The sequence below is a fragment of the Grammomys surdaster genome, unplaced genomic scaffold (genome assembly GCF_004785775.1).
Source record: "Grammomys surdaster isolate TR1022 unplaced genomic scaffold, NIH_TR_1.0 183, whole genome shotgun sequence".
NCBI lineage: Eukaryota > Metazoa > Chordata > Mammalia > Rodentia > Muridae > Grammomys > Grammomys surdaster.
Window position 1 is genome coordinate 2,560,271 of NW_021604628.1, and position 15,417 is coordinate 2,575,687.

Sequence of the window (15,417 nt, forward strand, 5' to 3'; positions counted from 1 at the left end):
TTAAAAGTAACCTCCTGGGCAAACCAATGGGCACAAGCTTGTCTCAACAAAACTGGAGGATTTCAATGGAGCAGGGACGCTCCCTCAGGGCCAAACCTACACACACAGAGTGTGGGCTCTCATTTTGCTCGGAAGCCAAGTCCCTGCTCTGAATTTGAATGCAGATGTGTTACTCGTGAGCAATCATAATGCTTCTTAATAATATTTTCTATATTTAGTGCAGTTTCAGCCCAAAGCATTAAGGCTTTTAGGCTTCATAAACACGCCCTTAATCATCCTTGCCTGCATTATTTTTTTTAAAAAAAACAGAGTGCAGTGGAAAAGTGCAAAATATAACTGTTCCTGGAATTGCAAGCTCACGCTTCTCCTCCAGGGTGGTCTAACTGGCCAGAGCTGCAACAGGCCACGGCCAGAGACGTGGGTGGCAAGCAGTGGCTGTCCTGACTGCAGGGTTCCTCTTGGATAAGAACAGCTCTGGCATTGCATCCTGCTAGTGCTTCAGCCCGTCAAGACAGATATTTCCACCAACCTTGAGAGCTTCCCCAAACGAACACCGTAAGAATCCACCATCTCTGCCTGTTTCGGCAGCTTGCATTGGCAACTCCCTAGGGCCACTAGTACAGAGTCCTACTGTGTGCAATCCACCTGACTCTCTGGTTCAGTGCCACCGCTTCCAGATTCACAGGACTTTGACCACTTCTGGGCTGTTGACCGTGCTTACTCTCTAAGTCACTATGGGTGGACGTGGGGTGAGGGGTCACTTCTAATGTGGGGTTCGGCTGCTATGATCAATGCGAAGGCCTTACTGTGGACAAGCTCACAGATATTGCATTCTGCTTGCAGCCTAGCACTGAGTGTGCCTTTTATGTGTGTTCACCTCCCACGTGCCCGGAGACACCTCACCTACACCTCAGCCGCCCTTCAGCATCGCTTGTAGCTGCTACTGTAAGCAGAACGGTCTCCACCTCTCCACCTTCCACTGATCTCCAACTAATAGGCCTGATAGTTTGAGATTTATAACAAAGTTAAGTGAAAATCACAGTTCCTAGCCATCCCCTCCCTACACCCTCAGTGACAGACACGTCATACTCTCTGGAGTCCACAGTTCACTGTGGGCCACTCTTGGCTTCACACACTCTCCAGTCCTTGTAAATACACAGTACCATGTGTCCCCCAGTGCGGCTCATAACGGGTATCTTTAACCTCCTTGGCTTCCAGAAGTCTGATGGCACCCATAGTCCCGCCTCCTCAGGAAGCCGAGGGTGGAGAGGTCATTGAGACTGGCATTTCAGATTCAAAGCCATGGTGGCCAGCAGGGTGTGTCTGTATGGTGTGTGTTGTGTATGTGTGATGTGTGTGGTGTGTGTATGTGTGTGGTGTGTGTGTGTCTGTGGTGTGTGTGTAGTGTGTATGTGTAATGTGTGTGTGGTATTCGTGTATGTGGTGTGTGTGCGTGTGATTTTGTGTGTGGTGTGTGTGTTGTGTGTGGTATGTGTGTGTGTGCTGTGTATGTGTGATGTGTGTGTGGTATGTGTGTATGGTGTGTGTGTGTGATGTGTGTGTGTGTATGTGGTATGTGTGTATGGTGTGTGTGTGGTGTGTGTGATGTCTGTCTGTGGTATGTGTGTATGGTGTGTGTGTGTGGTGTGTGTATGGTGTATGTGTGTATGGTGTGTGTGTAATGTCTGTGTGTGGTATGTGTGTGTGGTGTGTGTATGTGATGTGTGTGTGGTATGTGTGTTTCCACTGATCTTTGCTGCCTCCCACCACCCATCTTCTCTATCTCCATGGTTTTTCCTTCCCCAGACTGTCCTGTAGCCGGAACCTTTCCGACCAGCTTCTGTCATTTGCTCCTGTGCAGCTGGGGCCCTTTCTCCACCCTTCCCTGTCTCCTCAGCAGCCTTTCACATCTCTGGTCCCTACGCAGCAGCAATGTCTATTCCTCCGTTACCTGCTGCAGGCAGCTTGGTGGCTTCCCGCATCGGCAGTTATGAAGGCTGCCGCTGTGTACACCTCTGCCCAGGTTCTTAAGAAGGTAGGGGAGCAGGGGGTGGGGTGCAGGGGAAGAAAATGTTCTGAGCACCTCAAATCTGGATCATACAGACTACACAGAACAGACAGACCCTCATCCCCACCCCAAGAACAGTGCTGTATATACACCCCCATGCCTGATGGCTCCGAACCACCAAGACAATGGCTCGAGGACATCAGAGTCCTGGGCGCCTTGGCTGGCTGATTACTGAAATGCCCTCTGCCAGTCCTTTGGCTGCCGAGACACTGATTTCCCAGCAGGGCAAACCCAGAGAACCTGTGACTTTAAGAAGGCCAGGCAAAGTCACTGTTAGTCATATAACTTTATTGTCCTCCTGGGTCATAAAGGAAGTGTGTCCCCCCCCCACTTCCCCCCTCCTTCTGAATGTCAGTTTTATGCCCATAAACAATGATTGGCCAGTGACCCTTCCAGCCTTAGAACATCTTCACAGGCTGTTTTGAAGGTAGACTGGTTGGAGGGCAGCTTCGGGGACTTGGGAGAGACCAGAAGTGGGACAGGAGGTAAGTCTGGTCCCCCTTGGTTCCCAGGGCAAGGGCAGAGAGTCTTTGGGGGGGGGTAGGGTGGCATTGAGAAGGAAAATATCCGAGCCTTTTATTGACTTCAGGGCCCCTGAGAGGCTTGTCTCATCGAGGATAAGGAATGGGGCTTTTTTTTCCCTAATGTGGTGGTCATAGTGATGATGATGATGATGGTGGTGGTGGTGGTGATGATGATGATGGTGATAATGATGATGACTGACACCCAAAAAGGGTAGAAATATCATTGTTGTTGTTGTTGTTGTTGTTGTTGTGTGGGCCTTGCTCCGTTTTGGTGTCGTTTTTTCAGAGCTTTAGGAAGTTTCTGTTGAGTGCATGCAGCCCGGAGGGAATGCTCAGAGAGTCCCATCTGCTGCCTGCAGTTGATCTCACTGTGTAACCCAGGCTGGCTTCCCGTTCACCATCCTCCTGCCTCAGCCTCCCCAGTCGGAGGATTTCAGGTGTATGTCAGCACGCTTACCGCCCCTGCAGCTCTTAAAGCTGTTTCTGCAGCGTCAGAGAGCTAAGCTGTAGGTGTCCCTGCCAGCACCCCAGCCTTCCAGCTCCGTGCAGGAGACTGGGACAGGGAAGAGGGGGGATATCCGAACCAGCTCCGGGGTTAGGGCACGGAAAAACCGACAGAGCTGTTCTCCCGTTCTGCTCAGTATGCAAAGAACTTTGAGACACCAGCTAGCATGCTGTGTACGATTACAGTTGCTCCTTGCAACAGAAAGACAGGCTTTCCTTGGCTGTCCCTTTAACCAAATCCTTCCGCCACTGAATGACAGGAGTCCTGGGCAGGGTCGGGAATTGTTTGAAACATAAACAGTTCCTGGAAGTGAGCAAGGCGGGGACAGATTCCTTGACTGTCCCCTCTAACCGAAGCTGGAGTCGGACTTAAGACTCGGTGGCCATGGTCTGCTGCGTGGGGAAACCCCATGGGGCAGGGCACCTATCCCATTTGTGCCAACTGGATTCTGTCCAGGAACCTCGAGCCTGGCACCCCAGTAGCTCCCCCAGAATTGACAGAGGTTTGGTCTATTCAGAGGACACAAGAGCTGAGGTTCCTCTGCTCCTCTGCTGTGTTGTCCAAACAACCTCGAAGCGGCACCCCTGCTGGCCCCCTTAGATTCTCCTAAGTTGTCCTAAGATGAAACTCGGCATTCCCGTGCTAATATGTGAGATCCCCAGCTCCCGGAACGCAGCAGCGTTTATTGTGGACGCTTGCCTCGGGAAGCAAGACGCTGCCTGGCCTGCCAAGGCTCAGGCTGGAGGAAGCTGCTCTTTAGAATATACAAGGTGCTCGCCTACTTTTGCTGCACTCAGTACCCGGGAGTCCTCCCTGATATGTCCCGTCAGCTCTCCTACACTCAGAGGAGCCTGGGCCAGCGGGTATTCTGCATAGCCTGCTGCTCAGCTCCTGGAGTTTCCCTGGAAAACAAATTGCCTGTGAATGCCAGCTTGCCCTCCTGCAGGTCGGGCGGGCTGTGTGGAGCATCAATTAAACCGACTTCTCCCCTCGGACTCTTTTTTTTCTTTGCTTAAAACCTTTGAGGTCCAGAGGGAGCCCAGAGAGATGACAGTTGCCCGCAGGTGTGATTTACTAGCATTCTTGGCTCGTGAACTGCTGACTTTTCTCGGAGCTACTAAGACCATCCTCAAAACAGAATGTCTGCACGTGTTTAAAGTCCTTCAAGTCGGGATGGGCCATGGGAAGCGGTGAGAGGTGTCATCCATGGTCCTGAGTTTTGCTGACAGGGTATGACTTTGCCACCAGGTTGGGAAGGATGAACTCTGGGCAGCTGAAAGCTGTTGCCCTTCCAATCCAGGAGTTTTAGGCTACCTGAGGGAAATGAAGACAGACAATATGCATGCTTTTTCTCACGTGGAAATCTATTCAAAAGATAAAAGGGAGGTAAAAGAAAGAATTATTAGGGGAGCGGAAAGATGGGATAGAGAAGACAAGAAGACCGATGGGTTCAATCAAAGCATGAATGTGTGCACGTGCGGAAATGTCACAGTGAACGCCCTCGATCTGTGCGAGTGCGCTCCATCTGTAATCACCACGAAATAAAGCATGTGAAAGATACAGCGGACAGACCCTGGGGATGCCCAGGCTGATGGGGGTGTCATGAGCATTCCGTTGCCCCAAAGACTGGGACACACCAGGGAAGGGCAAGCCACAAAGAGAAGTTAGGGCAAATCTTGTGTGTTAGCCAGCCTTAGTGACCCCGGGATAGCAAGGCGGGGCAACAGGGACTGGAACAAAGGCAATGGCCTTTGCCACAAGCTGCACACTGCCCTGAGGATGCTACACAGGTTCCTTGTCCACTTTCAGGTTCTAGTCCACTGGAAGGAAACAACGTTAGTGCAGGAATCCCTGTTAATGGCAGACAACACTTTCGGATCAGGGCTGTGTTTCTGGACACGTGGGTGGGTGGGCGGCAGTGCTACACGGGATTTTTTTCCCCCTCTCTTCTCTTGGAAAAGAATTCATTCTTTGCACTCTCTATAAACGCCCCGGCAAGCTCTTTGTGCTGAGTTGTGTGTATGTCACAGCCTGACTGTGACCCCGGCGGGTGCGCCACTCACTTTGTCTCCGAACAAAGACACCATAAGAGGACCATAGGCTAAGCCTAAGATTTAGTCTTAATGTAGAGGAGGATTCCAATGTCTGCCCAAACCCTGATTCCTGCTTCCCCTGAGAATCCAATACAAGCATAAAACTGCTACTTCGAGACCCAAGAGATTACATCTGCCCTCCGCACCCCCCCCAATCCAAAGGACAGCTCTTCATTAACCCCTTCTTTTTCTTTTCTTTCTTTTTTTTTTTTGTTTGGTTTGTTTGTTTGTTTTTCAGGACAGGGTTTCTCTGTATAGCCCTGGCTGTCCTGGAACTCACTCTGTAGACCAGGCTGGCCTCGAACTCAGAAAACCGCCTGCCTCTGCCTCCCCAGTGCTGGGATTAAAGACGTGCGCCACCACCACCCGGCCATTAACTCCTTCTTGAAAAGCTATTTATTTTTATTTTATGTGTATGACTGTTGGCCTGCATAGATGCCTGTGTCCCACCTGTGTGCCTTATACCCAGGGAGGCCAGAAGAGGGCGTCAGATTCCCCTGGAACTGGTGTTACCATAATTGTTAGCTGCCAAGTGGCTGCTAGGAACCAAGTCCCAGACCGCCTCTCTGCATCTGGTGTCCTTTATCTCTGAGCCATCCCTCCCCACTTCCTCATTTTGTTATTCCATTCCGAGATGGCTTGGAGCTCAGCTTCAGATGCACATGAGAATCTGTCCCAGCTCACCTTGTACAACCTGCAGCAAGCACAGCGACCCAGCTAGCTATGCACACTGACGCACTCCTGTGTGCAGGTGCCTTCTCCCCCTTAACCCCCTCCCCCATCCAGCCGGCTTCGCTAGGGTATGGTAATCACTTCCTTTCTGAACTCACTCTTCTCCGACCCCTGTCAGTCACTAGCTGGAGATCACCAGATTTCTAATTTTGTCACTTAGAGCATAGAATAAATGCAGTCATACCCGTAATTTGGGGGATTAGCTGTCTCACTCGGAACCCGCACTCTGATCCATCTGAGTTGTCCCTATTGAGGTAGTCCTTTTTATGGCTGCCTAGTGTTCTCTGTCCTCAGAGGAGCGTAGTTTATCCAGTCACGCAGGAGGGTGTTTGTTTCCAGGCTGGGACCGTTTCCAGCCAGGTTGCTAGCATACAGGTGATTATGGGTACATAGATTTCCTTCCCTCTGCCCGGAAGGTCAGCTACTGTCAAACTTCTCCAGAGAATCCCCAGGCCACCAGCAGGATATGAGTGACCCAGGTTATTCCTCCCCAGTCCTGGGTGTGGTTAGTCTTTTTAATCTTAGGATAAGCATTCTGATTTGTCTTTCCGAGTGACTGTAAATGTCACATAGGTCTCATGCTCACACCTGTCTTGCACACAGTCAGTGTGTCACCTCTTGCCTGTGTTCAAATTGAGTTGTCTTCTGCTGTGGAGTTGTGACAGATTTCACACACACTGTATTCAAATCACTGTCAGATACTCGGCTTGCGAATACTCCACCCGACCTGCGATTTGTCTTCTCTCCTTTGGGGGATGGCGTGACTTATTTTTACTTACTTAAATTAATTTTTATTTTATTTATTTATTTCTTCACATATTTTGGCCTTTCAAGACAGGGTTTCTCTGCTTGTAGTCCTGGTTGTTCTGGAACTAGCTCTGTAAACCAGGTTGACCTCAAACTCAAAGAGATCCATCTGCCTCTGCCTTTCAAGTGCTGGGATCACCATTACCTGGGCTTTTTTTTTTTTTATTTGTTCTTTTTTTGTTATTGTTGTTGTTTTCGAGACAGGGTTTCTCTGTGTAGCCCTGGCTGTCCTGGAACTCACTTTGTAGACCAGGCTGGCCTCAAAGTCAGAAATCTGCCTGCCTCTGCCTCCCAAGTGCTGGGATTAAAGGCGTGCGCCACCACTGCCCAGCTATTTTTATTTGTTTAAATATATCTTGGTCTTCTCTTTACCCCTTCACCACTTCCTTCCATATCCCTAACCACCCACCCAACCTCGTATTCTTTCTCTTAAAACACACACACACACACACACACACACACACACACACACTAAAACATGGAGTCTGTTTTGTGCTGGCCAACTACTCCTGAGCAAGTGACCGCCTGAAGTGTGGTTTCAGGCTGCCTCTTCATCCTCCTAACACTATTCTTCCGACAGCAACAATTAAGTTTGATGAAGTGGCTTAGTGGATTCCCCCTGTGTATTTGGGTGTCACATCTAGGAAGTCCCTGACTCCCCCCACACTCTGCAGGTTGTGCCCTGTGTGTTATGGTTTACAGCCATGAGGAATTCATCTTGCATGAGTTTTTCACCTGTGGAATAATGTATTTCCACAAAAGAGCCTGCAGTGTGGTTTTTTGACAGAAGGAAACTTAAGCCTGCCATACTAGGTTAGGGAGGATGACATCTTCACTGTGTCAAATTTACTCAGCCATTAACACAAGTTATTACTTACTTACGTATCTTTCTCGGTGGCATTTGGAGTTGCGGGCATATAAATTCTGCATGTTTTGTTATGTTTAAACCTGAGCCATGAAGCTCTTCCGAGTGACTCTCAATGGAACTGAATTTTTAATGTAATTATGCATATTATTAGTATCGTGTGTGTATCTCATGACCTTTCTTAAATTCACTTGTTGACTCCAGGAGAGGTGTTTGTTGCATTTTGTAGAATCCTTGAAATGTTCTGTGTAGACAGTCTTGCCGTCGGCAGTTAAGGGCTGCTGATGTATTTCTTCCTTTCTGACCTGTGTGCTTTTTATTTCTTATTCTCACCTTATTGCACTAGCATCGTGTCAAATAGTAATAATGAGAAACCCATTTCGTCCTGTCACACCTGTAGCTGAAGAGTTGTGTTAATGCTTCTATAATTTAGTGTATGGGTGTTGTAGCTACTAGCTACACACATGTATATGCACCTTGTACATGCAGCGCCCACAGAGGCCAGAAGAAGGCATCAGATCTCTTGGAAGTACATGGTTGTGAGCCACCATGTGGGTGCTGGGATTTGAACTCAGGACCTTTGGAAGAGCAGCCAGTGCTCTTAACCACTAAGCCATCTCTCCAGTCCCTGTTAATGCTATGTAAAATCAGCTTAAAGAGGTTCCTCCCTGTGTCTGCCTCTCTGAGAGCTTCATCTTGAATGTGTGCTGATTTTACCAGATGCCTTTCTGTGGCTTAATTGACAGGATAATGAGATTTTTCTATGCTACCAATGTGGATTACATTGATTGGTTTTAAAACACTGGACCCAACTTGTGTCCCTGACACAAATCACATTTGACCATCATGTAAAGTTTTCATATATATATATATATATATATATATTGCTGAATGTGTTTTTAATTTTTTTTTTCTTACTGAGTTTTGGGTCTGTGCTCATGAAAGGTGTTGGTTATGGCTCTATCTGGTGCTGTTACCTTTGTGGATTTGGTATCAGACCCTGATGGCAGCTCCATAGAATGAATAGAGGCTGGTTGTGGTGGTGGGTGTGGGTCAGAGACTTGCTACCAAGCTTGATCACCTGGGTTTGAATCCCAGGACCCACATGGTGGAAGGCAAGAAGCAACTCCTACAGGTCGTCCTCGAATCTACACAGGTGTAATGTGGTATTCATGTGTATATACACATACTCATATTTACACACACACACACACACTCATATACACACATACACACACTCACATACTCATACACACACACTCACAGCCACATACACACTCACAGCCACATACACACACACTTTCACATACGCTCACACATACACTCATATAAACATTCACATAGTCACATAGACACACTTGCACACACTCATATGCACATACACACACACACACAATCCCGATTGTGTGATGACTTCTGGATTTATACAAATACTCAGAGATTAGCAACTCATGTAAATTCCAACTGCCGAATTTTCTAAAGATTTCTTGATAAGTAACCTAAGACGGCTCTGCACCAAGGAAGCTACAAAAGCTCACTGAGGCCCTGCCAGAGGCCACTTCTCCTCCATGATAGGTGCAGGCCTCTCAGAAGGCCAGTCATTAGACTAGCAAGCCTCTCAACTGTACCTCTGTGACTGACACTTTGAGTTGTCTAAGAGATGCTATGAAAAGTGACCTTTCTTCTTCCAGGATATGAAGCTAGGCGGCCATGAGTTATCAACACCCACTCGCTTGAAAGTGTTCTGGGTCTTAGGTAGAGAGTACCTTGTGGATGATTAGGAGACCCAAGCTTGAGGTAAAGATGCCATTATTTAGGATAGACATGTCCCTGTAGGCCACACAGAGAGGCCAGGAGCACAGGAACAAAGACAGAAGATGACCTGTAGGTTAATGCCTTTATTGTGACCCATAGGTTAATGCCTTTATTGTGTCCTGAGAATTACTCCCACAGGGTTCCTCATGGGGAATTTTAATTGGTGATTTAAAGCAAGCAGACATGAGTTCTGAAAGGTCACGGGTGTTGGAGATGGTTACTGTGGCATAGGGCTGCACACTGTGTGCCGGGTGTGGGCACGGCTGGTGAGTCAGGTAGACTGTAACTAGCTGCCTACAGGGAGGTGGTCACCAGAAGGAAGTGGTTTAAGGCAGACATCTGGATTGACACCTGGGTGCATGGGAGGCAGACAATCGGAAGCTGGGTCGGGGTGACTGAACCTGCCCTGAACCTGCACTCAGAGTGAACCCACATGGAGTGTAAGGTCATGTGACACCAGAAGAATTGCCTATAGGCTGTAAAGCAGAGAAGGCTTCACAGGTAGATCGAGGCCAGTGGTTCAACCTTCCTAATGCTGCAATATAATTCTTCATGTTGTGGTGACCCCCCCAAACCGTAGAATTACCCCTTTGTTACTTCCTAGCTGTAATTTCACCACTGTTATGAATCGTAATATAAATATCTGGTATTTCCAATGATCTTAGGCAATCTCTGTGAAAGGGTTGTGACCCACAGGTTAAGAACCGCTGATCTAAATTGATTGATTTGGGGTTTTTTGTTTTGTTTTTATTGTGTCCAGTGGATAAACACTAGCAAAAAATATATTTTAGGAAGGAAGAGAGGGAGGGAGGGAGGGAGGGAGGGAGGAGAAGAGAAGGGAGGGGAGGGGAGGGGAGGAGAAGAAGGGGAATAGGAGAATGAGGTCTGAAACTGGGGCTCTCAGCATTTGAAAGGCTGCATTATAAAGATAGCCCAAGTCAGAGGCCAGCCTGGACTATGAACCAAATCCTGCCAAAAGCAAGGGAGGGAGGGAGCCGAAAACGCCCGGTAGTTGAGTAGACCAGGTTCCTGCTCCTGTCATGTTGAATGTCTGTAGAAGGGAATGTTAAAACAGTTTGTTGTCGAAGACTCACCGAGATGGAGTGTGGTGTCCGCACGTGGACGCATCTTCCGGGGCTCACATAGCGGGCTACACCATCCAGCAGCCACTGCAGAACTTCTGCCTGTGCCAGCACAGTGTCGCCGAGCCACGTGCTGCTTGACATGGTATTCTCACAGCTGATGACTTGAATTGCTTTGCTTGGAGTTTTTAGGGTCATTAGCCTGGTGATGACTGATGTACCTTCATGGCAGGTCTGTGCTACAGGGCACCGATGCAACCCAGTCTCCTCGGTAGACTAAGACAGCAGTTACACACGGGAAGACACACACAACACACTTGTGTTCCTGTGAAGTCCATGAGCTGGCATCTGCTTAGATCAGGACAGAGGTGGCCTGTGGAGGGAGGGAACCAAGGGAGCCCAAGGAGACGTCTGGTGCCAGCCATGTTCTGTTCCTTAGACAGAAAGTGTCCAAGATGTGGGGGTGGGGGGTAGGGTTAGGGGGAACACTTCTTTCTCGTTGTAAAATTAATACATATGTTCATGGTGGAAAATAAAGGTTCTCCAAGGTATCAAAAATCGGAAAATGGAATCTCATAAACGAGAGATAAACTAGTGTTGGTGTTCTGGAAGGTTCCTTCCCAGTATGTTTGAGAAATGGAAGCATTCTCTGTTACTTCTCGAAAATCATTTGAATGAACTTTTTGAGATTTGTTTAATGTGTATGTGTTTGACTTGAACATAAGTCTATGTACTGTGTGCCTGCCTTGTACCCATGGAGATCAGAAAGGGCATTCGATCCCCCGGACTGGAGTTTTATATAGATGGTTGGCTGTGAGCCATCGTGTGGGTGCTAAGAATCAAAGTCTGGTCCTCTGCAGAAGCAGCAAGGGTCTTTAGTCTCTGAAAGATTTCTTTAGCCCCTAAAAACCACTTTTTATATCTAATGACAGATGCTAACTTTTCCTGTTGGTTTTTGTTTTGTTCTTAGAGTCAGGGTCTTGCTGTGGAACCCTGGCTGGCTTATCGTGGTTAAATCCTCCTACCTCCGCCTCCCAGACATGAACATTTTAAAATTATTATTTAGTTTTTTCCTCTTCTTTCCATATTAGACCGGATCTTGTTGTGCAGTTAAAGCTAACCTTAACCTTAAACTTGTTCTTCTCGCCCACCTGGCCCTCTAAATCCTGCCTCACCCTCCCTGGGATTTAAAAGTGTGCGGAGCTGGATTTATTATCAATAGTAGAATATGAGTCTATAATACAGATACATCATATTTAATTTAACAAATCCTGAGGCCCACAAGATGGCTTGGTGGTTAAAAGCACTCGCCAACAAGCCTGGTGGCCTGAGTTTGGTCCCCCAAATTCCACACAGTGAAAGGAAAAACCTGACTCCTACAAGTTGTCCTCTGACCTCTATACTTGTGTCATAACATGTGCCGCCATCATCACCACCACCACCGCCGATGCCATACAGACAAGCTGTGCTGATTTCCGTTATATTAAATGATGCTGTGGTATACTGTCCTCTCTGTATGTTTGTGACCGTTTGCTAGAAAGCAGGCACTAGGTGGAAACACAGGGACGTTTTCTTAGCTTCTGAGTTCCATTGCCAGACTAATATTATTGAAATATTGTCTTAGCTGTGCTGGTTTGGTTTGCTATGTTTTGGTTGCTGGCGAGAGTTAAGCATCAAGTCAACAAAGAAGAGTGTATGAGTTCCTTTATAGAGTCTCTGAGTTTGGGGCCATGAGTGAGTGGTTAGCTGGGACACGAAGGTCTCCCTTCTCAAGAGCACAGATAGAATCACTTCAGAGGGTGATGTCATGACCATCTGCAAGTTCACAGAATTGGGCTGGTCAGGAAAGAGGAAAGAGACGAGTTGTGACCAGCCTGGGATCTGAACCTTGTAAAAACCAACCACCCAGCCCAGTTTTACAGGGCAGGCCAGAAGAGGCCAGGCCTGCCCCACCCAGCCCGCTTCCTCTCTGCAGGCCCATCCCGAGAACACCATGTTTTCACTCAGTGGTGCATTGACCCCACTCTTCCATGGTAATTGTCCCCATAAAATGAGCCCCAAGAGAATGCTGCCTATATTTAGAGCCCCCGTAGCCTGCCTGCCTTATCTAATGTTAGTGTCTGGAGAACATCAGCCCTGGGGCCACAGGACGAGCAGGCAGCAGAGAAGAGGAGAAACCTGTATCCAGGGAAGCCCTGCTACCCCGATGGACAGGCCAAACATCCTTCTACAGTAGCACCTGTAGCTCACACAGGTGTAGCCGCCTGCCTGTCTCCACGTCTGTTCCTCCATCGGTTTCTCTTCTTTGGTTTGTAGAAAGAGAAGAACTCATCCAGGGCGTGCTGGCCCAGGTGGCAGAACAATTCTCCAGGTACCGTATGCTCACTCTCTGTACATCCTTTCCAGACTTATGGGAGCTGGCCCTAGTCATGGTCAGCCCTCTGTAGCTTCTGTAGCTAGCCTAGCTCGGCATATCCTAGCAAAACTTCACCATATCCCCAAACCCATGTCCCATGGCCGCTTGTAGAATATGAGTTCCGGAGGTGGCGAATAAGTCACCCTCCATTCTTCTAAGGGTCGGAGCCATCAATAAAATACCCTTTTACAAAGGAGTGTTTCTCACTGAGATGCTGCCGTATGGGTGGATGGCTTCCCTTTAGTTTTGCCAACATCCTATAATTTCGTCGTCAGTTTCCCAAAGTGACTTCTGTATGGTATGTTATTGTCACTTTGGACCAAATGACTGAATCACCACGGAGCATGGCAGTACCCCACAGCTGTCCGTACTGGGCAGAGTGGGGCACGAGCATGGGTCAACCCAGAGAGCCCAGGACAGAGTAGTGATAACACCAGACTCTGAGACATTGTGTGTTCTTTAAAAGGTACCTCCTGTTGTCTTGGTCCCCTCCCAACCCTCCCTGGAGATTTCACCCCAGGCAGGGACCTATAAACATTGGCTGGTCTGGGCCTCCTGCTTTATCTTTTCTCCCCGCTTTTGCCCCCAGAGCGTTTAAGATCAACGAGCTGAAAGCGGAAGTTGCAAATCACCTGGCCATGCTGGAGAAACGGGTGGAATGTGAGTAGCGAGGTTTTTTTTTGTTGTCATTGTTTTGTTTTTTATCCTCCATCAGAATTAGTCGCTTAGAACCGTGAGCAGGTCAGCGCTGAAGGCAAATGCATTCTTTCTGTGTCGCTTTGATTTCAACGAAAGCTGGACCAGGGCAGATCTTAAGCACATATTTCTGTTAAAGCAAAGCTTGTATGAAGCTTCGTCTGTGCACCGGACACAAACCATAAACCCGGTGGCCTATGTCTGGCCTGGTAGAACCCCTGCCAGGGCTGTAGCTCTTGTACTTCTCTGCATGGGGGCGGGCCGGGTGGGGGTCTTCTCTTCACACCGCTGTGCAGCTTGCTTCTGCAGAATTTGGAATATGTGACATTTTGGTCTCTGTTTCTGACCACTGCAAGTAAGAGCGAGTCAAGTCCAGTTTCCATTCCAAAGAGCCAGATTCAGGGAGGGAAATAGCTTCAAGTCACCTCATCCGTGGTGACAATGAAGGATTGATGCTTCCGCACCACAGGCCCTCAGAGCCCACATTTCACCCTCCGCTCTAAAGCCAGGCTCTCTGTCACTGTCAGCCTCAGCCTGGTGATACCCGGGCACCTAATTTATTAACTTGGGCTGAGTAAACAGAATTCAAACAGGAAGCCATTAAGAGATGAGCACCCTTGAAGAATATGTGGCTCTGTTTATATGAAAGAGTGGGTGCCATTTTTTTTCTTTTTAATCGCTTCTCATTTTTTCAAGAACAAATTTCTATCATACAAGACCTGACTCAGGGGAATGAGCCGACACATATGTTCCATCATCCCCCGTGTACCTCTCCAAGTGCGTTGGCTTTCCCCCGAGTCAGCTTGTCTTTGGGTCCTTAAGACTATCTTGTCTTCCCTGGGGATAGTGAGGAGCCACAGAAACGTTAGTGACCACTCCAGCAAAGGGCGGCACACAGGAAGCATGTGTAAGTCACAGCAATGTCCCCTCCAAGGTGCTAGAAGTTGGAAGCTCTCCGGCTTGGGAAGTGTCAACGGGGCTGGCTCCTCTGGGATCTGAGGGAAAGCCAGTTCTAGCCCGACTCTGGTCATTGGTCCTTCCCATTCCCTAGCTGGGATCAGTACATGGCTGCAGCCTGCTCCTGTACTGTTCCAATAGTTCCCTCCTTCCGGCTACTGTTTCTCAGTACACCCTGTCTGTTTCTTGTGAAGACAAGCTGCCATTTGAATCAAAGATGCTCCTGTTTTGAGTTTTCTACCTAATACCTGCCAAGGATCTTTTGTTGAAATCAAGTGGTGTTCACAGGATCCTGGCCCCGGGTGGCTGGGCAGGCACTCTAGGAAGACAGCTTGAATCACTATTCCATACAGACACACAGACACGAACGCAAAGACATAGACAGACTCACTGGAAGGCATGTGTGCACACGCAGGTCCATCTGGGTGTTGTTAACTGTTATCTCAGGGTAAGAGACATCCAGCTGTAAACCCCCACACTGCTGACCTTGTAGTGAACAGAATTTCCTGCTTGCTCTTTGACCTTAAACCAAATATACGTTTCTCCTCTGTGACTGTCAGCGCTTTTCCCCCCTTTCTGTGTAAATGTTTAGCTTTTAAGGAGTCTGGGATGACTGGAGGGTCAAAGGTGATTTCATAACCATGGAACAGCCTGGCCCTTGCCTCCTGTCCTGCCGGGAGCTATTCACTTCCTTCCTGGTGTGTTGTGGTGGGGACACAGGGCATCCCTTCTCTGTCCACTCTTTGTACCCATGTCCTGGACCTAAACCAAGACCTAAACACCAGTGTGGGCCACAGCCAGAGCTGACACCCGAAGACAGAGGTAGATACGGGGTAAGCAAACAATCCAGAATTGCT

General features: G+C 48.4%; 1 protein-coding gene across 4 annotated transcripts in view; it reads left to right on the forward strand.

Moving 5' to 3' along the window:
- The window catches only part of Pde9a (phosphodiesterase 9A), an 85,087-nt gene that overhangs the window by 38,698 nt on the left and 30,972 nt on the right, over positions 1-15,417 (forward strand). For 3 of the 4 annotated variants that reach the window (XM_028767875.1, XM_028767877.1, XM_028767878.1), the window contains exons 5-6: positions 12,808-12,862; positions 13,497-13,567. In XM_028767875.1, coding sequence (XP_028623708.1) covers positions 12,808-12,862; positions 13,497-13,567 — 126 coding nt within the window. Of the gene's footprint in view, positions 1-2,455; positions 2,554-12,807; positions 12,863-13,496; positions 13,568-15,417 lie in introns of those variants that run through there. The other variant, XM_028767879.1, reaches the window with a different exon arrangement.